The sequence below is a fragment of the Sebastes fasciatus genome, chromosome 4 (assembly GCF_043250625.1).
Source record: "Sebastes fasciatus isolate fSebFas1 chromosome 4, fSebFas1.pri, whole genome shotgun sequence".
NCBI classification, from domain to species: Eukaryota; Metazoa; Chordata; class Actinopteri; order Perciformes; family Sebastidae; genus Sebastes; species Sebastes fasciatus.
In genome coordinates this window covers 22,242,687-22,268,504 of record NC_133798.1, presented here as the reverse complement: position 1 = coordinate 22,268,504, position 25,818 = coordinate 22,242,687, and the positions used below count along the sequence as shown (strand labels likewise).

At 37.2% G+C, this 25,818-nt stretch overlaps 3 protein-coding genes and 1 long non-coding RNA gene across 5 annotated transcripts; 2 read left to right on the top strand and 2 right to left on the bottom strand.

Annotated features, from left to right (window-relative positions):
* Positions 1-61: 61 nt before the first annotated feature.
* LOC141766208 (stomatin-like protein 1) lies at positions 62-4,921 on the bottom strand. Its single transcript, XM_074632858.1, is given in 8 exon segments — positions 62-566; positions 568-589; positions 770-970; positions 1,059-1,275; positions 1,359-1,562; positions 2,649-2,798; positions 2,894-3,000; positions 4,774-4,921. Coding segments are annotated over 8 exon segments (1,209 nt in total). The 3' UTR covers positions 62-406.
* Positions 4,791-21,099, top strand: LOC141766211 (uncharacterized). Of its 2 annotated transcripts, XR_012593588.1 has the most exons (5): positions 4,791-4,928; positions 7,131-7,256; positions 9,868-9,930; positions 19,149-19,707; positions 20,505-21,099. It is a non-coding gene; the product is annotated as an uncharacterized LOC141766211 (long non-coding RNA). The 2 variants fall into 2 exon arrangements; XR_012593589.1 differs by lacking the exon at positions 9,868-9,930.
* On the bottom strand, positions 6,700-9,861 carry LOC141766205 (photoreceptor-specific nuclear receptor-like). Its single transcript, XM_074632851.1, has 8 exons — positions 9,428-9,861; positions 9,002-9,152; positions 8,759-8,862; positions 8,368-8,631; positions 7,894-8,081; positions 7,555-7,795; positions 7,370-7,475; positions 6,700-7,236 (listed from the first exon to the last, which is right to left on the bottom strand). Exons 1-8 carry the CDS (start codon positions 9,501-9,503, stop codon positions 7,104-7,106), a joined length of 1,263 nt encoding a protein of 420 aa, XP_074488952.1. The 5' UTR covers positions 9,504-9,861; the 3' UTR covers positions 6,700-7,103.
* LOC141766197 (uncharacterized) lies at positions 15,804-18,210 on the top strand. Its single transcript, XM_074632833.1, has 2 exons — positions 15,804-15,943; positions 16,089-18,210. Exon 2 carries the CDS (start codon positions 16,167-16,169, stop codon positions 17,910-17,912), a length of 1,746 nt encoding a protein of 581 aa, XP_074488934.1. The 5' UTR covers positions 15,804-15,943; positions 16,089-16,166; the 3' UTR covers positions 17,913-18,210.
* Positions 21,100-25,818: the final 4,719 nt, after the last annotated feature.

Here is a 25,818-nt window from a genome sequence, read left to right as displayed (position 1 = left end):
TTTGTCTTGTAAACAAGCATTTGCTTTGATTTGTGAAGAAAGACGAGGCCATAACAGACAATCAGTTTAAAACAAATGTAATCAATGTATACATGAACAGCAGTCTCCAATCGAACAGCCTAATAGAATACACCACAGTGTATTCAGCATTACTTACTGAAAATGTTATCTTGTATCATACCAACCTGTAATCATCTGTAAATAAAAAGTGAGACTATGCAAACTAATATAAAGCCTGAAGACCTTCAGGAAGTTTGTCTTGTAAACAACCATTTGCTTTGATTTGTGAAGAAAGACAAGGCCATAACAGACACTCAGTTTGAAACAAATGTATACATGAACAGCATGTTCTGTACAGTTCAACTTAAAGATTTCATAAATATGTATACGAATGCTACTATGAAAGCTATTTCTTAAGTAGCTTTATGAGTTCTTCCAGCCTCATGGCAGTCTTAATGTCTCCCTGGATTTTGAGTCTGCCACTGGTGTAAGCAGAAAATGGTTGTAGTCCGCCCAGGAACATGGCCAGGTCGCTGTCACTCATGCTCAGTGTCACATCTGGCTCCAGCGGCACCAGCGGCACCGCTACCTACAGAACACACACAGAGCGATGGAGATATTTCTGTAAGTGTACTTTTGTTTCTATTTAACACAAACATTTGAGCGTTACTAGACAGATTTAGCACAACTTGCTTTCAGTTGCTGGATTTATCTCAATGGGAATGCTCTTATAATTGTGGCATATTTACAGTAATATATGAACCATCACCTTGGCTCAAATCCACATAGTAACTTTGATGTTGTCCGTCTTCCGAGCTTATTTCAAACTGGAAGCTGGCCCCAACCTGGTGGACCAAAGTTTCCGAGAGCAGGAGCTTGACCTCGCCAAGCAGCTCTTCAACAGAAACTGGTGTGGCCACAACTGCCAGAGGGGCACTGCTGAACTCATCTGTAAAAGTTATGCAGTCCTCTGAGGAGAAAAGGCACATATGTATTACACAACATTATCAGAATGGGTACATGTTGTTAAAAACAGTTATGTGTGAGTGGGGCCACACCTTGTTGAGGTTGTGAAATGTTGCCCAGAAAGTGCATGGCCAACTGCTGAATGGGGCCAGTGATGCCTTCCAGTCCAGGCACAGAAGGAGGCACAGAAGGAGGCACGATGAGGGGTCCAGAGAGGCCTTCCCCTGGTGCTTTTAGTAGAGAGCCCAGGGTAAGCTCTACCCTGTCCACCTCCAGCCCCCAGGGTCGAGTCATCTCATTTATGTCCATCTGTACAGAGCAATAAAGTATGTCAGTTTGACGTGATACAGTGAAAAGCCAGCACAGAATAAATAGGTCCCGTGTAGTCTCACCACGAGATATTCTCCAAGTTTAACTCTCTGAGTTTGGATCTCCCTGACAGTCTTCTTGGCCAGGGTGTAGGTCATAGCCTTCTGTGCCGTCATCCTGGTCGAGGCGTTCAGGTCCTGGACTGATAGTACTGACATGACGGGGTTCCAGATCCTGAACTGGATGTCTGCTCCCACTGCCAACAAACCGTCATCCAGAGTATTCACCTGCAGTAGCAGAATTACATTTTATACGAGTGCTGGACACCTCACATTGGTCATTCAACATTTATCCCCTTTTAAAAATATAGAGAGGTCTTCTCTTCATTCTTAAAGCTGATATTGACTGAGCAATATTTACTGTGTAAGGCTGAATATACAGTTGACAAATGCTGACTGCTCAGAAGGAGAGTCTTGGCACCATTAAGAAACACGTGACATGAGCTGGACACCTCAGTTGTATTGAAATGCTTAAAAATATCTTAAAATCTGTTTTTACAGAACAATGTAGTTGCTTTTAACAAGTGTTATTATTTTTGCCTTGATTATTTTAGCTTCCGATTCCTGTAAGTTGTGTTTTGGTATGTTTTTCATTGTGATGTTAACTGTCCCTGTTTGTACTCGTATATGAAACTTTTTTATTGGGCAACAATCGCAATGGGACCTTTCTGGTTAAATAAAGGATTTTAAAAAATGCAGTGAAGCATCTCAGTGATGGAGCTGTGGCTATTTTCCCCAAAAAATCCAAAGGAAAGGTTATTTAAAAAACTCCCATGTGATAAATGCTTAAGCTTAAAAACGTTAAATGTTGCCATCGGATATCCATCTGCATTTAATTCTGAGGTTTATAGGTGCAAAGACACAGTACACAAACATCAACAGTGCACCAAGAGTGCCACCTGCAGGACAAAGTAAGTCAAAACAGATTTTGCTTGCTGTATCATTCCACTTGCCCATACTGGCCATTAAGAGATTCATTCCTAATGCAGATTCAATGGATGTGATGGGGAACAAACTCCACAGTCCTCCTTCCTTGCAAAAAATACATTCAAAAGTTTATCTGAAGCTTATATGACTGACTATTTTTTAAGACGGACTTGAAAAATTGTGAACCTATCCTTTATTTATTTCATTTTAAAAGGTTTGTTTAGTAAAGACTTAATGTAAAAAAAAAAAACCTGTAGGAGAATGTGAGGGAAACTACTCCTGACCACAGTTGTTTTCTGCATTTGTCAGTGTTTCAGCATGTAAATGGCTTTAACATGTTGTCCATCACAACAGCTAACTAATGATGAACTCAGTATAGTGGTTTACCCGGCAAGGAGGGATGTTGAAAGCACGGGTGCGCAGGTCAACTCTCTGCCACTGGTCAATGAAGGGTAGCACAAGGACAATACCAGGGCCCTTAGGAGGACCAACTCGACCCAGACGAAACACCACTACCCTCTGGTAGTTAGGCACCGTCTACGGACAAAATGTGTCACAGTTGGTTGTGTTTATTCTCAACAAATGAGTGAACAGGCTGTGGGAGTATCTGATTAAATATAATTTCACCTTACCTTCAGTACAAACCATCCTGATATAGGAAATGTTAAAAAGGTGCAGACGTAGACAAGGAAGATGACAATCAGGTTGCAAATCCAGGACAGCCATCCTTGGGAGGTATCTTAAAGAGAAGAAACCGGAAAAAAAGTGTCTCAATCTTTAAGGTATTTTCAGTAAACAAGTCAGCCTGTAAAGAAAAACAGTTGTATGATGTCATCTGTGGCTTTAAGGGGAGTTTTCGATTTGGGATTGGAGACTACAAGATTTGAACAGCAAGCCTGCACTACAAACTAGGGGTGCGAGTGTGAAAGATGGGTTTTACCAGGACAAATGCTATTGAAATGCATTATGGGAAGTGTAGGATCAAGTGTTTTTGGAGAGACATTTTAGGCAACAAAAAAATAATCTGTCTGCAGAGCCGCAAAACATTTGAGCATTGTGATGAAGGTAGCACAGTTTATAGTCAAAGTATATAGTATATAAGTCTAATGCAGTGAGGGCCAAAGTACAATTGTACTACAGAGTATTAGGGCCACATTGAGGGGAAAAAAATAGGAGATCTCCAGAATAAAGTCATAATATTACAAGAATAAAGTCATAACTTTACGAGCAAAAAAGTCGTAATATTACGAGAATAAAGTCATAACTTTACGAGAATAAAGTCATAACTTTACGAGAAAAAAAGTTGTAATATTACGGGAATAAAGTCATAATTTTACGAGAATAAAGTCATAACTTTACGAGAAAAAAAGTCGTAATATTACGAGAATAAAGTCATAACTTTACGAGAAAAAAATTTTTATTACGAAAATAAAGTCATAATTTTACGAGAATAAAGTCATAACTTTACGAGAAAAAAAGTTGTAATAGTACGGGAATAAAGTCATAATTTTACGAGAATAAAGTCATAACTTTACGAGAAAAAAAGTCGTAATATTACGAGAATAAAGTCATAACTTTACGAGAAAACATTTTTTATTACGAAAATAAAGTCATAATTTTACGAGAATAAAGTCATAACTTTACAAGAAAAAAAGTCGGAATATTACGGGAATAAAGTCATAACTTTACGAGCAAAAAAGTCGTAATATTACGACAATAAAGTCATAACTTTACGAGAAAGCCTCAGGTTGCTGACCCCTGACCTACGGACTAAATTACAGGATATGTTGCATGTGCACTGCTATGTAGTGTGATGGGCTTTTGGCATATTTTGTACATTTATTACATACTTAATGTATTTTATTATGTTCAAAGTCTGTACGTGTGTATTGTATTTCAACCTGGGTGCAAGACAAATGTCCCTTGAGGACAATACATTTTCCATTTGTCATTTTCCACTTGTGCAATTTTGTTAATAGTCTGTTTATTGTCAATACTGTATATACTGCTCCTATTTTATACTTCCTTCTATTTAAATGGTTCATATTTTGTTACACTTTGTTTTAGCTCTTTTTTTACTGTGTTAGCTGATGCATCTTGTTGTTTTTTGCACTATCCCCTTTGCTGCTGTACACTGCACATTTCCCCACTGTGGGACTAATAAAGGAATATCTTATCTTATCTTAAAGTTAAAGGTAACGTTGAAACAAAAAACTTGATGGACTGAGCAGTAGTAACACTTTGAAAACGGCAAACCACTCATATTTAGACAGTGAAATAGTTAAAGGGGATGCTCTTATTATTATTTATTAGATTAGTTGGTTTTGTTTGACTTTACATCGCTGTCTCCCTCCTTATAGTCATAAATTACAACAGCACTCTTAACCCTCAAACGCACCACTTCCACAAAAACAAACATAGCTAACGTTCGCATAGTTACCGTGTTAGCTATGGTAACACGGTAACTATGCTAAGGTTACCATAGTTACCATAGTTCATGTTAGCTACCTACCAGTGAAGTCGTTTTCGGACACATTGGGGAAGTTGTCAAATGATAAACCTTTGTGGTAACCGCGCTGTGTGAAGCTGTGAGTGTCCACAAACAAGCCAGGAGTCCTCGAGTCCTTCTGAGGGAGCAGCTGATACGACTTGCCAAACATTGTTAATGTGGGTAAAACAACTGTTATTTCTTATTTAAAGCAACTTCATAATAATTGTCAGTGTCCACTGCAGCTGTCAGCCAAAACCCGTCTGGTTAAAGTAAACAAAGTAGCTGTGGTTACTACAATGCAGGACGCTTTAGCTCATTATGATAATCATAGATGCTAACTAGCCAGTGCTTCTTCCTTGTTTTGTTCTTTCTTCTTTCTTCTTTTTTGGTGTTTATTGGCTGTTGGCAAAATGCTTATAGATGTATTACCGCCACCTACTGGACTGGAGTGTGGAACAGGAGATTGACAGGAAAAAATTATAATTCAAAATAAATTCATTAAAGGGACTGGTTGTAAGAATCAGAAATGCTTGTTAACAGCAACACCTGTGGCCGTTAAGTCAACGAAAGTCAGCGTCGGGTTCGCGCTTGTGCACGCTCTAAATAGACATGAACGAGCATCGCTCAACACAGTGAGGCGACACACGTCAGCTAAAACCACAATATCACTCTATATTTCAGCTGCTCGGCAGTAATGTTAGCTGACCAGACGGAGGTCTCTCCATGAATCACTGCTGATCCTAGTGTTGGCTTTTCCTGCTTGAGCCTCCCGACCGCGGTCAGGAGGAACAGGGGAAACATCGGCACCCGGTCGGAGACGATAAAGTTTCTCGCTGCAGAGACCCGTCACTTCACAAGACACGGGAAACCTCTGTTGGTCTGGAGGAGCTGCAGCATTTATTTCTGCACAAACATCCACTGTACATTCACTAGATATTCTCAGAGCTACTAACTCTTCTGCAGTGTGGAGTAAGCATAAACGTGAGAGTGGAGCAAATTAGCGAACACTTGTTGTCTGAGTCTGAACAGCGTAGCCACACGCGAGCACGCATGGGACACTGACCCGGATTGATTTATACTTGTGTAAGAAGTTACAAACAGTCCCTTTAGGTGTTTGTACTGGGAAGTTGATTTACCTCAAAAAAAATTATCCTCTGATTTACAGACGTCTCTTTATGCGTTCATGGCTATGGACTCATTGCCGTTTTCAGTCCAAAATGGCGGCAGCACTACCGCAGCGGCATACAGCGACCATTGTCAAAAAAAGCACCAGAGTTTCGCCTCTTTGCTTCTATACTCTTTGGTTAAGGTTAGGCATTGATCTGGAATAGTTAAGGTTAGGATAGGCTGTTGAGCAGAGAGTTTCGCAAGAGTTTTTGCAAGTTTTTGCAGATCTCAGATCAGATTTGGTAATTTGCAGGTTACCTTCTAGACACGCCATTTAGTACACTCTGTAGCCATAATGAATATTGTCCTATTGCCCACTGCCCAGTAGATAACTCAAATAAGATCTTGACTGGTATTGGATTTTTGAAGCCAATATCGATGTTTGAGAGTTTGCTTTTTTAAATTATAATCTGTTAGCTACTCAGTTTGTTTTTTTTACAAACGCATAAACATTTTGACCAAGATATAGGCCTACTGGGTGAGACCATTAACAGTTGAAAAATAAACTTATGAAAGCTCTCTGGTTTCTAAATGACCTAAAACATATCTTTGTTTTTTCTACACAGCAATTTCTTGTTACATAGTGACTGACACAGTTACCAATACATCTGTAATAAGCTAAAATTGGCCAATACTAGCCATTATGATGTAATGATCAGGCTCTAAATGATGGGCTATTAATAGGATTAATCTTTGTTGCATCTTTTTGTAATATGTCTTGTGTAATGTGTTCTGTAAAACCAGATAAAGAATGGAAAACATGACCAAAGATCAACAAACTTGTCAAATACAAAATTTCCATATTTATTCAGGACAAATACTTCTTCATTTTCTTATACTATAATAAAAATGCTTTTCCTTCCAACTCAGTAGCCTATCTACACAAAATAATTTAATATGTCTTTGGTTCTTTATGACAAAATTGTAATATTTACAAAGAAAATAATGTAATAATCACTGAACTAAACCTGTATGCTTTAATGAGTCTTTTATTCAACAGAGTTTTAGTGGGAAAATATTTCTATCTGTGCGATTCCAACATGTCTATGGCTATTATGTTGAATTTGAACAAAGTCATAACCAGAATATGTGAAACAAACAAGCAGAAAACATGTTGCTTGAGGGTTGTTTTATGGTGTTTTCCTAGCAGGTATCATTCCTGTGTGCTTGTTTTAGTTAGTGTCTTAGTTTTTGAACATGTCACACAGCAGCTTCTCCATGGGTGTGCTGCCAATGGTCCTGTGAAAGAACAGCTGCTCTAGTTTCTCAGAGCTCACAAAGTGGAGGGATGGCAGCAGAAGTAACAGTCTCCCAAACCTTGATGGGCAAGAACAAAGGTGAGTGAACCATGTTCATGTTTCTATTTAGGCTTTTATATGACAAACTTCAAATACTGCAGATGTTGTTTGAAGATATTTGTCTGTCAGAGACAGAGTTACAGCAGGCTTACCTGGCACTTTGGCCGGGGTATAGTGAATGGATGTGCTGACCTAGCAACACCTGTGACTGGTCCTGCAGATTCTCCACCTGCTCTGGGTCTTTGAGGCTGCGTGTCTCTGCAAGTCAAACAGCATGACATTAGTTACAATGTCCATTCAGTAACAAATGTATATTGCTGAAGGAATAACACCTTACCTGGCTTGAAAAGTACAATGGCTTTCAGGCAGGCAAACTCAGTAGGGTCAACGGCCAGGGCCTTAAAGCGATTAAAGACCTCTTCTAGGATGCGCAGGTCAGCTGTGGGGAGGCTGATCTTGGCCTGTTGTGTGGGAGACAGATCTGGCAGAGACAGAAGAGGACAGCTGTCCATGGGCAGGGACCACTGGATGGCACACAAGAGGAACATCTCACTCCAAGCTTCCTCGAGGAGAATCACCTGAGAATGTCACAGAAATGCATATTGCCAGTCTCACACAAGATTTATATAGGTGTAAATCGGTTCGGTAAATATAAAAAAACATCAGTCGGTCTCACCTGGTCTCGAAATGGCAAGTGAGCAAAAACAGGCAAATTTTTTGCCCACTTGACTGACATGAAGAGGAGTCGTGCCGATGTCTCGTATATACTCTCTGAACAGCTGGAGGTGTATGGGGATGTACGACAGTCAGAGGGACTCCGATCTTTCTCTGAATCATTGGTTGTCACATCAATATTCTCCTCAACTGGCGAAAAAGAGAGTCACACAAATGTTAAGGCCGCTGGGAGTACAATATTGTTAAGTTTAAATGCATCATTAGATGGTGCTACAACACAGACATGAGAAAAGTAAAGTGTTTTTTGAACATTAAAGCAAGATAAACATGTTCAAGTACAAACCTAAAATACAAGTATGCACCTGAAAATAAGCATAATAGGTCCTCTTTAAACTTACTTTATAATAAACACACATGAAAATCTCACTTTTTACAATATGGGACCTTTAATGTAACTTCTGTCATATGATCTCACCATCCTCTGGCTCCAGTTTTGCACAAGTCTCTGCAGTCAGCAGGCTGACCATAAAGCGGTGGTAGTTATTGGGGTTGATGCAAGGCTGTACGGCAGCAGAGGTGGTGACGGAGGAAGTGACCAGAGGTCTGCAGATGACTGACGAGTAGGGGGCAGAGGAAGTGAGCTCCCGCGTGGTGGCCAGGTGCTCCTTTTTAGTGTCCACATTTATGGAGTCTAGACTGACGTGTGCTGTGCTTCGAGGCTGTCGCTCATTCTGCACAGCTGCCAAAAGCACAATAATATATCATGTGAAAACAGTCACGGCTTTAGATCATTTGTACAACGACAGAAATGATACATGCACAGATAATGTACTCCACAAAGTCAATATTATTCAGATTTTTCTCACCATCTTTGTTCATGCCAGCTTGGAGACACTTCTTTAATCGACAAGCTTGACATTGGTTACGATGAGCCTTGTCAACAGGGCACCTGCCATTTCCAGCCTGACACCTGTGATTTTGACAAAAACAAAATCTGATTAAAGATAAGCACTATGTTAAAATACAAATAATTACTTGTTACACTTGTTGTGTTTCTCCATTATACACATGGTAACTCTGACTGCCCTATTCGATAAAATTTTGCTCACCTGTAGATGAGTCTTCGTCTCACACTGCGCTTGAAGAAGCCACTGCAGCCGTTGCAGGCGTAGATGCCATAGTGTTTACCACTGCTTGAATCAGAACACACTCTACATAGCAGACCTTGGCCAAGTGCTTTACCTGGGACTGAACTTATTTCTGTAGAGGACAGATAGCAGAAATAAATACTTCACTATCTTTTAAAGATCAATGGATGACTTAATTGTACAAACTGTATAGGTTTTTCATTAAATAAGTTGTTCTGTCTTTTTAAACTATTTGTTTTTATTGTATATGCAATACAGAAAACTATTATTATTCTAACAACATAATCTGTTGTACAGAAAAATATTTACAAGTTTTGTTTTTTAATTTTGTTGTCTTTGTTAAGCACCATTCTCATATCTTTCATATTACAACAATTATCGGCTCACCTGCTTGAGATCCATCTGTGAAGTCATTAGACGTGTCCGAAGAAAACATGTTCATTTTGGTCATGTGATCCTCCATTTTCAGATAATCTAACTTGAACTTCGCTTAATAAACAGTTTTTAGACAAATAGAAGATTACTCCCAGAAGTATTTCCTCTTCTGTATAAAGTACTTTTTGTGCAGTTGCCTGGCTGGATCAAAGCATTTTACCATGTGAAGTGTTGACACATGGCAGTGCCCCTAAAACAAAAAAGACTTAAAATTTGTAGTTCTTTCCTCTAAAGCTTGTAGTTAACGCCTAATTTCTTCAGAGGTCATCAGAGAGTTACTCCAGGAATGCTCGATGATATTGATTCAGTGCTGTTGTCCCTTCTCTGGTTGTTTCTGATGTAACGCAGGGTCAATAGAGTCACTGCTTGTCTTCTTCCTTTCCCTCTGCCAGAATGAGTGCGAGCCGTCTGGGGGCTTTCTGAAGGAAGACAAGGAGATTAGCACCAGGCGCTGTGTAAGCAAATGCTGATTTGTCATCCTCTTAATCTTTACTGTCTATAAGGGTAAATCAATCAGTCACACCACTTACAGGCATTTTCAACAAAGTTGACCATTGATAAATAAAAGGAAAATGATATATTTTACTTCTCACTCACACTGCTTTCAAATGACTTCATAAATTTGGCTGCTGCATGGTAAAGGTCACTAGTGTCTCCGGAGAGTAACAGCAATCAACATGGCAGTTTAAATTCTTCCTTGTTAAGTCTTTACTTATAATGCCCTTTTAAAAATCAGCTAATTCATTCTTAACCTACATTAATATAAGAAAAGCTAAAGAAAGTTTTCAAGCTAAGATGCTTCACATGTTATCTAGCCTAAAATCATCATGTGGTCAACTACTGCCCACAGCAATGACTTGAGGTTTTAGAAGTTGTTATAGTCAATAAGTGAACTAATCAACTATGGCTAAAGATACAAAGCATTACAATATGGATTATTTATTCCACTCCTACGACGCATATGGCCCTCACCTTCCTGTTAACGGGGTAGTGGGGTTAACTGCGTAGTCTTAAAACGTTCCCTCTGCGCCATATTGGCCCTGTCAATGACACTAATGGCTTCAACAGAAAACAGCCACCCCAAATCAGCAAAGTAGCTTAACCTTCCATGAAATGTGGTCTCCTTGTCAGAGGGGGGATCACGAAAGGGGGTGATGAGAAGAAAAACAATTAGTGTAGAGATTCAAAGAGCAGCAACAAGTTGACCCTTAATTCCATTCTTCTGCCATATGGTGACTACCCTCTGGAGCCTCCGTCTGCCTAATTAGCAAACCCAAGTGCAATTTGCTGTTATTGGAAGTGCACAACTCCTGGATTCACCAATATTCTCACTTCTCTTCACTTTAAGGTATTACACAGTGGATGGCCACAAAGAAATGTCAGCAACATCAACACCTGTGCTTGTTATTTTCTGTGCAGGTCTGCCAAGCCACAGTGATGGCTGTAGTCATTATTGCACATAGCTAATGACATCTAGTTCAGCTCCTTAATCAGATCAAATGCAGCAAAGACACTAAAGATACTAATGTGACTGCCTGCCGTGCCCACAGAATGATTTCTTTAATCCTTATTAAGTCACTCTTGATTTTAGGAAAACAATGTCGTTTTGAACACAGAGCTGTTTCTGTTGGCCTAAACTGGTGTATAAAAGGATTACAAACTAGGGGCCGTCTACGAGGGCTACGCACACAGAGCTGTTGGAACTTAGAACCTGTTCTCTTGAAGTGGAAAAATTGACTGCAGGCGCAACAGTCATTTATTTTATTCTCCTCATTGTGTTTGTACATTTTGTTTGTGTCCAAAATTCCATACTAACATGCTATTTAGTATGCTAATACAGTCTGTGAGATATTTTAGTATGGCCGAAACCTTAGAATGAAAAAAGGAGTACGCAAATTGCATACTATATCCGGTGAAATATTACAGTATGCAATGCTGGGCACTAAGGCAGCATAAGTATCCCACAATGCAATGCGGTAGTGACGACAACGTTCGTAATGGACGTTGACGGACAGCTCTGTAACATCAATAATGCTTGAGTTTAACTGTAAGTATAAGATTTCACTTTGCTAGGCGTAATGTATATTTTAAATTAATTCAGACTTTGATTTTCACAAGGGCCCTTCTGTGTGGAGTTTGCATGTTCTTCCCGTGTTAGCGTGGGTTTTCTCCGGGTTCTCCAGCTTCCTCCCACAGTCCAAAGACATGCAGGTTAGGCTAATTGTTGTGTCTAAATTGCCCATAGGTCTTCGCCCAATGTCAGCTGGGATCGGCTCCAGCCCCCCTGCGACCCTGAATAGGATAAGCGGTTACAGATAATGGATGAATGGGTGAATGGATTCTCACAAACTACTCACTCTCCAACCAGAGACAGACTGACAGAGACGCAGACAGAATGAGAAAAATAAAGTTTTTTTTAACATTACAGCATGTAAACATGTTCTAATAGAAACATAAAATACAAATATGTACCTGAAAATGAGCATAATATGGGACCTTTAACTTTCCACAGTTTATTGACATTGACACAGTTTATAGACATATATACAGTATATATATATATATATATGTGTATATTATGTAATAAGTGTATATTATACACAACCCGTGGCCAACAGGCCTGGTAGCTTGGCCTATAGTAGGGTACCTTGTAACCACTGGATGTAAAACTAGTTAAAACAGTCAGTTAAAATAGTTCAAACCTGACATCAGGATGTCTCAAATGCACCTTTAACAACAACTTGTGATCCTTTTTCACTTCCCAACTTTGACATAATAAACTAAGTTTGGGAAGTTAATGAACACACATTCACACTACACTAGGTTAGATGTTTGGTTGCAGTATACATTTACACTCAAAACACCATCTTTATACTGACCTAAGCAGTACCGAGTATGGTAATCTGGAGCCTCATATCAGATTACATAACACAGGTCTCACTCACATGTCAGGGGTGAGCTGATTATCTTGTTGTTCACACTAGTAGAAAGGAAATTTACATGTAAGGCGCATGCTAAAAGGTCATTTTTGAGGAAAATTATTGTTTGGATAGTTCAGACCATTTCAAATGTGAAAGTTAGTTTAATTTGTTTGTGATCACTAATAATACCTTTACGCTGATATTATGTATGTTCCCGAATTGAGTTACGCATAAGCAAAGCGTAACCTGTGAAACACATAATAGTCTTTTCTTGACTCTCCAGTTGTCGGCACGGGTAAGATGCTGCTGCCATCAGCAAAGTGCTGCTTGGAAGTTTTGCCTAGCAGGGATAACTGTCATGTTTCTCCACTCCTCAGCCCTGTGATTGATGCAGCCAATCTTTAGCAGCCCACTGCCATGAGCGAGCTGGATGATTATGTATTTAGTGGGAACATTTATGATGACAGAGTCCTGCAGGTGATTGAACACATGTCACTAGTAAAACCCTAGCTCAGTTGCTTGGCAGATCAGACTGATCAGCTGTTCATGAGTGCCGTTACCTTTTTACATATTATGATTTTCAAATACTTTTCGCTGTAGTCAGTTGCAGTGCATCAGACATTGAGGGCACATGCCCTGCAGCAGGTATACATGTGTAAGACATAATTCTTTTGTCCTTCAGAGGATGTCCTTGAATGCTAGTTCACAAATCTTTGTATCAGTCTAAGCAGCTTTTTATATAATCTCCATGAATGACAGCTATTGTCAAAGAGTGGGATTAACTTTTAAAGTTGTTGGCATGCACATGGAGCAGGTGCCTCAAGTTGCAAAGGCATAAAATAGGTCATAATTGATTATGTTTGTTTGTTTTTTAATCTAATTATGAGCTAAATCATTTTAATTTTAGGACTATGATAAAACAATGTATATACTGTAGATAAATATATAGAGTATATAGATAGACAACTTTTGGCATCAAAAACATACAAACCTGGACAAAATTCTTGTCAAATAAACTTTGAAAAAACTGTTTTTGTATAAACCTAAAATGTAAAGTTACCAATTTCTAATGAATAAATGTCTCAGCAGGATAATCTTATGCCTGCTCAACAGCATAAGCTTCTATTACACTGCACTCAGCATGTCTACCTGATTTCAAGTAGCTGCAGAGAATGGTTAAACAAGCTTGCATGGTTAAGCTTTGTAGGTTCACTTCAGCAGTTCCTGTGGTCGCCCCCAAGTCAGATGAGGTGGAAGGATTGAGGTGTCAGCACTATGGCTACCAGGGATTGCCCCGCCTTGCCATCTGCTGCCACTACTGTAATCCACACAATGAGAAAATCAGTTGTCTCAGTCCGTATCAAAGTCATGTCAGCTCAATTCAACAGGCAAATCAACATTGGTGAGAGAAAATCCATGTTATTGCTGACAAAGGAACTGAGAGGCTTATTTGGTTATAAAATTGCATGCTCTTTGGCATGGATAAAACGGAACATTTAAAATAAATTAACACAAATTTGAAAGTAAATTAACACTGACATGATTACTTTGTTTCTAACTTGAAATTATATAAATTTCTTACAGTTAATGGGATGATTTTGTCACACCATTATCGACTGTTTTTTGTATTGGCTTATGATATTCTGATTAAATATTAAAACAAAACAAGCCTAACATGCTCTAAAACTGTAGTATAGCAAAAAATTTTCTTATTCAGGACTTTAATCTCAGTAATAGCAAGGTAATAAAGTTACCACAACTCCAAAAGAGCGCAGCTATCAGCCCCTAGAGGTCATGTAAGAGCCTACACCAAACAAAAACAAAATGATTCTATGTCTAAGTGAATTTGCTCATTTAGGTAACAGGAGAACAGAAACAGGTTGCTCTCGGTCGGCTGTGGTCTCTCTCCGGGAGGCTTCATGTAGCCACTCACAAATTAAGATGAATTAAAAACCTATTTTGCCATTTTGACTCTCAGTGGTCACACAGGCTTCTCTTTGAAGCTGTCAAGGTCCATGTCACTGAAAACTGGCCAAACATTGGGGGTGCCCTGGGAAGTCACACTCCAGAGGGAGACAGACGCCCTTTGATTGCGTAATAAAAGTGTGCTCACAGGCGATCAGAGCTGAGTAAACCCACAGCTGATGAGTCAGAGATGCTGTCTGAGACTGTAACATTTATAGGCTTACAGTAGGCTACATACAACAGAACAGTTACAGTAATAAGATCGTCTGGTTTGGTTTCCCTTATATCTGCTCAAAACAGTGTCAGGTAAAATAGATCAATATGTGTCTTTATGCATCTAAGAAAAGTTGGCAGACTGAGGAGTTTTGAGTCTTAAATGCTGTAAAACATGTCCTGAACATGATGTAGGATCTGTTCTCCATGATTAAAACAGGGTGCATCGGGCCTATTTCACCTAGTGACCACAGCATTATTATTTTTTACAGATTTGTTTTGTTTTTCTCATTTATATAAATGCGATCAACCTGAAACCTGAAATTTCCTGTTGAATCAGGTTGGGGAGGGCCATGACATGAGGTGAAGTGAAACATATAATCCAATGAAATATCAGAAAGACTTTTATTTCAGTATTTGTAGTTGTTCTGTTATTTGATAAGGGATGAATATATATACATATATATATATATATATATATATATATATATATATATATATATATAACCGTGATTGACTGTTAATTGTGCAAGTATCTGAAATAATGTGAGTAGAAGTTCCCTGCAGATTTAATTTATTTGATTATAAAACAGTTTATACTCTTCATGATGCATTATAGAAAACAGAGAATCTTTTTACATATGAATTAATTGAAATCTTAATTACTCTAAAATGTATCAAATTTACTTGAGAAAAGTATAAGGAGCTAATTCTTTAAAAATAAAAAGGGGGGGGGGGCCTCACAAATTTCACAAAATAGAAATATTTTGTAAAATAGTTTGTGTGCAAAACATTTAGTACATCAACATTTTATTGAATACGTGAGTAAATTTACACAACATTTTGGTGCTTCATTATGAAACCGATATGAATGTTATTACTTTATCACAGGATAAAATAAATAAAGTATGTCTCTATTATGTAATGATTTGTTGAAATGTTTGTGTGTATGTGTGTGTGTGTGTGTGTGTGTGCGTGTGTGTGTGTGTGTGTGTGTGTGTGTGTGTGTGTGTGTATGTGTGTGTGTGTGTGTGTGTGTGTGTGTTTGGCATCAGTGACATCATCACTGCATGGTGACATCACAGCAGTGGTGACATCATCACTGCATCGTGACATCACTAGATGGAACACTGTGATGGGTTAAAGGAGTGGTGACATCACAGCAGTGGTGACATCATCACTGCATCGTGACATCACTAGATGGAACACTGATGGATTAAAGGAGTGGTGACATCTTAAAGGAGCGGTAACATCATAAAGGAGTGACATTAAGGAGAGAGTCCCAGAATCACACAACTGTAGTTGAATCTGAAGACTCGATCAGACGAAACACATCGACTGAGAGAAGCAGTTGTCTCAAGAGAAAGAGGTATGAATTTTATGAATGCATTGCTTTAGATTAAACCTCCCAACAGTATATGAAGCAGTTAAAATGAGCCTCAACATTTAAATGCAGCTTACATGTTAGTTAATAATAATTAGGGCTGCAACTAACGATTATTTTCACTCATCAGACTACCTACTGAGAGAAGCAGTGAATTTCTCTCCAAAAACCACGAAGCATCGACAAGAATTGACCGTAAATCAGCATTATGGTATCATCAAGAACTTCCCAGCCAGAAGCCATCATGCCCGAGTTCAACGTCCGTCGCGTTGTTTCCAAGCTGCTCAACTCCTTCTTTAAGGGGATGACGGCGGATCAGTGGGGACTTTTGAAATCCGGCAGCCCCGACGACGCCACTATGACCATGATGGGAGAGCTGCTGTTGGACATGACAGCGGCCTTGACAAAAGCTTTCCTGAAATCTCTCGGGAGCAGGACCCTGGCGTCTGAGGACGACGTCCAAATCAATCTGGGAAACGCAATCTCTCAGGGTTTTGCCGAAGCTCTGGGCGTCGACGTCTCGGTTCAGTGTCCGAGCTCCAAAAGCTTGACGACATTGATCTCTGAAGAGGTTTCGGAGAACGTCCGAAGTGCCCTCTCCAGCCCCGAGGGCATAGTCCAGCGCCTCACTCCTCCCAGCAGACTCAACAACATGATTCTGCACGCCTGCAAAATGTGCCAGGCGTTCATCGGCAAGATGAAATCGGTGTTCTTGGCTCGACCGCGCAAGCAGAGGACCATCTGCGAACAATCAGATGTGGAACCGGAACCCTCAGACGCCGAAGACCGCCATGCGGCGACGCCTTCGTCGGACGTCGTGATTGAGATGAAAGACATCATGTATGTCACAATCATCATCAAAAAGCAGTTGAACGACATCACCGAACCTCTCTTGGTTGACGTGCCGGACTCCGAGTACACGTTGCTGCAGTCTCAAAACTCTCGGGAGATTGAAGACGTCGCGGAAGAAATCGCTCGGAGTATCGCCGAAGATGCTGTAAGACAGACTCCGTCGGCGCAGAAGAGCAAACGCTCCAAGAAAAGCATCAGAAGCAAAATTAAGAAGCTTTTGGCAAAGTGCTTTGCCAAAACGTGCCTCCATCGCATTGTGGCACAGATGAGGAAAAGATTCAACCGGGGCTCCAAAGTTCACAGCCGAGAGTCGGCAAAGTCTCTCACAAAGAAGATTACCGATCTGATGAAACAACCAGAGAACCACGATCTTCTGGGACTCGGCGCTCCACTCATAAACATTCCCCCCGGTCGAGTCTTGGAGTTCACAAAGGTCTTAAGTGATCTCCTCTACACACATATCACACATGGGCCAGAGATCATCCCCGAGCCGGTGATACGTGCCAACATGCGCGCCGACTTGCAGCGGAAGGTGCTCGGTTTCCTGTGTCTGGCCAGATGGTGGCAGATCTTTCAGTCCGACGACCTCGTCGACAATATGAGACACGCCATACTGGGGACTAAGCCCAGGGCCAAGAAACCTTTGGCAATCGCTTCTCCGTCTGCCCCGGTATCCGTGATGAAGAGTCGTGATGACTCTGCACGGCGAGCGCGGAACGAACAAAAGAAAAACTGCGTCGAGGTGATTTTGGAGAGGCTGGTCACGCGGATCTTCAAGAAGGCAAAAGTGACCTGGACCCTTTCAAACGTCCAGGACATCATCCAGCGCCTTTTTGATCAAACGTGGGGCGAAGTCGAGGGTCTCGATTTCGATTCCAGCCCAGAAACATTGGAAAACCTCGAAAAGGCCATTTACCGGGACCTGATTAAGACGTGGGGCAATGCGACGTGGGTGCTGGTGTCCTTGAAAGGGGGTCAAACGGCAGTCGGAGAGCGTATCGCCTCCGCCGTCAAAGGTCACCTGATGGCACCACCGAGACAGAGGTGCTGCATGGTATGCAGGTGCTTCTCTTCTATGCTCACCGCCATGACGAGGTGGTAAAGTGGTTTATGGGTTTTCTCCGGGAGCTCCGGTTTATCCCACATATAGTGAATAATTGGACTTATTCTATAGATAAAAAACGTCTTCAATGTGTCATTCATCTTGAAGGAAAAATTGACTTTTTCCTTCTGAATGAATGCGAGGGCTTGAGCTCTCAGCGCCACCTCAGTAGTCAGTGTTGTCTACTGTTGTGGAATGCACGGGTTCGATCTGGGTGATCCAGTTCTCCCACAATCAGTGCATAATAATGAACATTATGCAATATACAAATACAATAAATAATAATATAAATAAATAATATTCATTAATTTCTTCTTATTTCTTTCATCATTTGCTGTAAATATTCAACTCAGACTGAAGTTCTGCTGATACAGTGAATTTTTATAAAGTGCAAAAATAAAGTACAAAGAAAAGTGTGTTTTGCGCTCTCTCTTCCATCATATACACTAATCTTAATTATTGCTAATTTTAATGAGTTTACCTGCCTGACTGTAAACATGTAGAGAATTATTGTAAAGGAGAATCAGGTTTCTTGTCTGTATTAGCTCACACAGTCTGGAAATAGCTATTAATATTTAAAACCACATCTATTCCTGACCGATCAGAACTGTTGTAATTAAAGATCATTAAACCTTATTTATCATGTTTATATATTTATTTACTGACACCTTCACTGTAAGGTGTATCAAGACATATCACAATGATGGTGTATTGTTTTACTAGAAACATAAATGCACTCTTATTCAATGACAATAAATGAGGTTATTTTAAGGGGACGTGTGTTTTTAAGTGTAAAGAGAACTCATACATTAGTTCATTCAATAAGCCTATAAATGTGGAGGACGGCTATCCACATTCTGCAGACAGGTTCAGGTGAGTTTACCAGGTCAACAAGTGACTGTGAGAGAGCTGGAAAGCATCTCCATCACTCAAGGTGGAGGGAGCACACACAGTGACGGTGTAAAGATGGACAAAACAATCTAATACAGGAAGTGATTATGTTGATGTTGTGCTTTTATTATGTTGTGCTTTAATTTTATAATGCAGTGAGGGGCAGATGTGTGTATGTGTGCACGTGTGTGTGTGTGTGTGTGTGTGTGTGTGTGTGTGTGTGAGGGGGGTCAGAATCCTATGCATGTCAGAATTTATGCGTGTCATAATGTGTGTGTCAGAGTTCATGCGTGTCATAATGTGTTCTTATCATTATGTGTCATTGTATTCTGTGTGTCATTCTAGAACGTGTTCTTCACATACTGGACAAACCTCTTGGCAGTCACACAGTGGATCTGGTTGGATTGGAGATACCACTCAGAGTTTCTCCTCGTTATTAGAGGTTTTGCCTAACTTTCTGATGGCCTACATGTGGCTCATTGAGACACTTGAGGGAATGTCCATTGTTTGTGGAAGGGGAAGACGCCTTTTTTCACTTTATGACTGTTGTTTAAATGACTCTTGTTTAATGACTGTCTCGATTAGCTTTTGTTGATTTGTTTGGGTTTTGCAAATGACTTCAGGTCTTGCAGCAGGTAGATGCGGTTGTTGTTTGACATAGTAAGTTGCCATCTTGTCGGATCATAGAAAATGTTATTACCAACTGGAGCAAACAAAAAAAAATCAGGAGGGACAGGAGGAACACGAAAAGGAGTCATAGGGGAAGAAAATACCAAAACTTAAAATCTCTCCTCGATGTCAGCAGAACGGGTCACAAGAATAACTGTGCTTGCATGACTTTTGCCTGTGCTGGAAAGTGTATGTAAAGGGCCTTCCTGCGAAATCCTGAACATAAGTGTAAAAGGTAGGGATCAACGTGCTGAATCTAAGTTATACAACGTTAATATCAGTGGTGGAAGAAGTACCCAAAATGTAAAATAATGCAGAATGGCTCCATTTTAAAGTGGTATATTCTTATCGAATATTATAGGCCTACTATTCTATTTTTATCACTAACACATGCATTTTAATGTTGTAGTTCTTCAATTTGGAGTCAGTGTAGATACTTTATATACTACTGAGTATAGTAGTACATTACTGCATTATATTACAAAAGCATATCATAGGTTTTTTATGTAAAAAGTAACTAGTAGCGAAAGTGTCAAGTAAATGTAGTGGAGTAAAAGGTACAATATTTCCGTCTGAGATGTAGTGCAGTAGAAGTATAAAGTAGCAGAAAATGGAAATACTCAAGTAAAATACAAGTAACGGTACAAGTTCCAGTAATAATATCATCTGGTTTGGTTTCCCTTATATCTGCTCAGAACAGTGTCAGGTAAAATACAATAGATCAATATGTGTCTTTATGTATCTAAGAATATTTGGCAGACTGAGAAATATGTCCTGAACATGATGTAGGATCTGCTCTCCATGATTTAAGCCAGGGCCTTCTAGAGCCAAGTGCATCAGGCCTATTTCACCTAGTGACCACAGCATTATTATTTTGCATAATTTTCTTTTTCTCATTTAAATATCATTTATGGATGTCAGAATTTATGCGTGTCAGAATTCAAGCGTGTCATAATGTGTGTGTCAGAATTTATGCGTTTCATTCTGTGTTCTTATCATTATGTGTGTGTTCTATTCTGTGTATCATTCTAGAACGTGTTCTTCACATACTGGACAAACCTCTTGGCAGTCACACAGTGGATCTGGTTGGATTGGAGATACCACTCAGAGTTTCTCCTCGTTATTGGAGGTTTTGCCTAACTTTCTGATGTCCTACGTGTGGAACATCGAGACACTTGAGGGAATGTCCATCGCTTGTGGAAGGGGAAGATGCCTTTTTTCGAGTTATGACTCTTGTTTAATGACTTTCTCGATTAGCTTTTGTTGATTGGTTTGGGTTTTGTAAATTACTTCAGGTCTTGCAGCAGGTAGATGCGGTTGTTGTTTGACATAGTCAGTTGCCATCTTGTCGGATCATAGAAAATGTTATTACCAACTGGAGCAAACAAAAAAAAATCAGGAGGGACAGGAGGAACACGAAAAGGAGTCACAGGGGAAGAAAATACCAAAACTTCAAATCTGTCCTTGATGTCAGCAGAACGGGTCACAAGAATAACTGTACTTGCATGACTTTTGCCTGTGCCAGAAAGTGGATGTAAAGGGCCTTGATGCGAAATCCTGAGTTATACAACATTAATATCAGTTGTGGAAGAAGTACCCAGATCCTTTACTTAAGTAAAAGTACAAATACAAATACTAAAGTATCAAAAGTAAAAGTACAAAAGACTAATATGTTTTCTGGATGTTTTTCCTTGCTCACTCGAGAGTGGAGTCTTAATAGTTTGTTTTCTTTATTTATGTATGTATCTGTATATGTATTTATTTATTTATTGCTGTTGAAATGTGTGTTATTGTCACTGTTAAGACACCAACAAGCCTTGGAAGAAGGTCTCTCTTGTGTTCATCTTCCCAAGGAAAACATCTTTTTTTTCTGACTAATATGTTTTGTGGATGTTTTTCCTTGCTCACTGGAGAGTGGTGTCTCAATAGTTTGTTTTATTTATGTATGTATGGATTTATGTATGTATTTTTTTATTAGTATTATTTATTTATACCAAATAAGATAAGATAAAATAAAAAAGGAATAAAATTAAATAAAATACATTTAAATTAAATTAAATTAAATAAAAACAAATGTAAATGTTGATCATTTTACTCTGACTAATATGTTTTCTGGATGTTTGTCCTTGCTCGCTGGAAAGTGGAGTCTTAATAGTTTGTTTTATTTATGTATGTATGGATTTATATATGTATTTTTTTATTATTATTATTTATTTATACCAAATAAAATAAGATAAAATAAAAAGGAATGCAATAATATAAAATACATTTAAATTAAATTAATATAAATTAAATTAAATTAAATAAAAACAAATGTAAATGTTGTTCATGTTACTCTGACTAATATGTTTTCTGGATGTTTTTCCTTGCTCACTGGAGAGTGGAGTCTTAATAGTTTGTTTATTTATGTATGTATCTGTATATGTATTTATTTATTTATTGCTGTTGAAATGTGTGTTATTGTCACTGTTAAGACACTAACAAGCCTTGGAAGAAGGTCTCTCTTGTGTTCATCTTCCCAAGGAAAACATCTTTTTTTCTGACTAATATGTTTTGTGGATGTTTTTCCTTGCTCACTGGAGAGTGGTGTCTTAATAGGTTGTTTTATTTATGTATGTATGGATTTCTGTATGTATTTTTGTATTAGTATTATTTATTTATACCAAATAAAATAAGATAAAATATAAAATTAATAAAATAAAATGAAATACATTTAAATAAAATTAAATAAAATTAAATAAAATAAAAACATTGAATTAAATTAAATAACAAAAAATGTAAATGTTGTTCATTTTACTCTGACTAATATGTTTCCTGGATGTTTTTCCTTGCTCACTGGAAAGTGAAGTCTTAATTGTTTGTTTATTCATGTAAGCATCTGTATATGTATTTATTTATTTATTGCTGTTGAAATGTGTGTTATTGTCACTGTTAAGACACTAACAGGCCTGGGAAGAAGGTCTCTCTTGTGTTCATCTTCCCAAGGAAAACATCTTTTTTTTCTGACTAATAGGTTTTGTGGATATTTTTCCTTGCTCACTGGAGAGTGGTGTCTTAATAGGTTGTTTTATTTATGTATGTATGGGGTTCTGTATGTATTTTTGTATTAGTATTATCTATTTATACCAAATAAGATAAGATAAAATATAAAATTAATAAAATAAAATAAAATACATTTAAATTAAATTAAATTAAATTAAATTAAATTAAATTAAATAAAAACGAATTAAATTAAATTAAATTAAATTAAATTAAATTAAATAACAAAAAATGTAAATGTTGTTCATTTTACTCTGACTAATATGTTTTCTGGATGTTTTTCTTTGCTCACTGGAAAGTGAAGTCTTAATTGTTTGTTTATTTATGTAGGCATCTGTATATGTATTTATTTATTTATTTATTTATTGCTGTTGAAATGTGTGTTATTGTCACTGTTAAGACACTAACAAGTCTTGGAAGAAGGTGTCTCTTGTGTTCATCTTCACAAGGAAAACATCTTTTTTTTCTGACTAATATGTTTTGTGGATGTTTTTCCTTGCTCACTGGAGAGTGGTGTCTCAATAGTTTGTTTTATTTATGTATGTATGGATTTATGTATGTATTTTTTTATTAGTATTATTTATTTATACCAATTAAGATAAGATAAAATAAAATAACATAAAATACATTTAAATAAAATAAAATTAAATAAATTTAAATAAAATTAAATAAAATTAAAACAAATGTAAATGTTGTTCATTTTACTGTGACTAATATGTTTTCTGGATGTTTTTCCTTGCTCACTGGAGTGTGAAGTCTTTTATAGTTTGTTTATTTATATAAGCATCTGTATATGTATTTATTTATCTATTTATTTATTGCTGTTGAAATGTGTTTTATTGTCACTGTTAAGACACCAACAAGTCTTGGAAGAAGGTCTCTCTTGTGTTCATCTTCCCAAGGAAAACATCTTTTTTTTCTGACTAATAGGTTTTGTGGATATTTTTCCTTGCTCACTGGAGAGTGGTGTCTTAATAGTTTGTTTTATTTATTTATGTATGTATCTGTATATGTATTTATTTATTTATTGCGGTTGAAATGTGTGTTATTGTCACTGTTAAGACACTAACAAGCCTTGGAAGAAGGTCTCTCTTGTGTTCATCTTCCCAAGGAAAACATCTTTTTTTTCTGACTAATAGGTTTTGTGGATATTTTTCCTTGCTCACTGGAGAGTGGTGTCTTAATAGGTTGTTTTATTTATGTATGTATGGGGTTCTGTATGTATTTTTGTATTAGTATTATCTATTTATACCAAATAAGATAAGATAAAATATAAAATTAATAAAATAAAATAAAATACATTTAAATTAAATTAAATTAAATTAAATTAAATTAAATAAAATAAAAACGAATTAAATTAAATTAAATTAAATTAAATAACAAAAAATGTAAATGTTGTTCATTTTACTCTGACTAATATGTTTTCTGGATGTTTTTCTTTGCTCACTGGAAAGTGAAGTCTTAATTGTTTGTTTATTTATGTAGGCATCTGTATATGTATTTATTTATTTATTTATTTATTGCTGTTGAAATGTGTGTTATTGTCTCTGTTAAGACACTAACAAGCCTTGGAAGAAGGTCTCTCTTGTGTTCATCTTCCCAAGGAAAACATCTTTTTTATCTGACTAATCTGTTTTGTGGATGTTTTTCCTTGCTCACTGGAGAGTGGAGTCTCAATAGTTTGTTTTATTTATTTATGTATGTATCTGTATATGTATTTATTTATTTATTGCGGTTGAAATGTGTGTTATTGTCACTGTTAAGACACTAACAAGCCTTGGAAGAAGGTCTCTCTTGTGTTCATCTTCCCAAGGAAAAGATCTTTTTTATCTGACTAATATGTTTTGTGGATGTTTTTCCTTGCTCACTGGAGAGTGGTGTCTCAATAGTTTGTTTTATTTATTTAATTATGTATGTATCTGTATATGTATTTATTTATTTATTGCTGTTGAAATGTGTGTTATTGTCACTGTTAAGACACTAACAAGCCTTGGAAGAAGGTCTCTCTTGTGTTCATCTTTACAAGGAAAACATCTTTTTTTTCTGACTAATATGTTTTGTGGATGTTTTTCCTTGCTCACTGGAGAGTGGTGTCTCAATAGTTTGTTTTATTTATGTATGTATGGATTTATGTATGTATTTTTTTATTAGTATTATTTATTTATACCAAATAAGATAAGATAAAATAAAAAAGGAATAAAATTAAATAAAATACATTTAAATTAAATTAAATTAAATTAAATTAAATAAAAACAAATGTAAATGTTGATCATTTTACTCTGACTAATATGTTTTCTGGATGTTTGTCCTTGCTCGCTGGAAAGTGGAGTCTTAATAGTTTGTTTTATTTATGTATGTATGGATTTATATATGTATTTTTTTATTATTATTATTTATTTATACCAAATAAAATAAGATAAAATAAAAAGGAATGCAATAATATAAAATACATTTAAATTAAATTAAATTAAATTAAATTAAATTAAATTAAATTAAATTAAATAAAAACAAATGTAAATGTTGTTCATGTTACTCTGACTAATATGTTTTCTGGATGTTTTTCCTTGCTCACTGGAGAGTGGAGTCTTAATAGTTTGTTTATTTATGTATGTATCTGTATATGTATTTATTTATTTATTGCTGTTGAAATGTGTGTTATTGTCACTGTTAAGACACTAACAAGCCTTGGAAGAAGGTCTCTCTTGTGTTCATCTTCCCAAGGAAAACATCTTTTTTATCTGACTAATATGTTTTGTGGATGTTTTTCCTTGCTCACTGGAGAGTGGTGTCTCAATAGTTTGTTTTATTTATTTATGTATGTATCTGTATATGTATTTATTTATTTATTGCGGTTGAAATGTGTGTTATTGTCACTGTTAAGACACTAACAAGCCTTGGAAGAAGGTCTCTCTTGTGTTCATCTTCCCAAGGAAAACATCTTTTTTTCTGACTAATATGTTTTGTGGATGTTTTTCCTTGCTCACTGGAGAGTGGTGTCTTAATAGGTTGTTTTATTTATGTATGGATGGATTTCTGTATGTATTTTTGTATTAGTATTATTTATTTATACCAAATAAGATAAGATAAAATATAAAATTAATAAAATAAAATAAAATACATTTAAATAAAATAAAATAAAATAAAATTAAATAAAAACATTAAATTAAATTAAATAACAAAAAATGTAAATGTTGTTCATTTTACTCTGACTAATATGTTTCCTGGATGTTTTTCCTTGCTCACTGGAAAGTGAAGTCTTAATTGTTTGTTTATTCATGTAAGCATCTGTATATGTATTTATTTATTT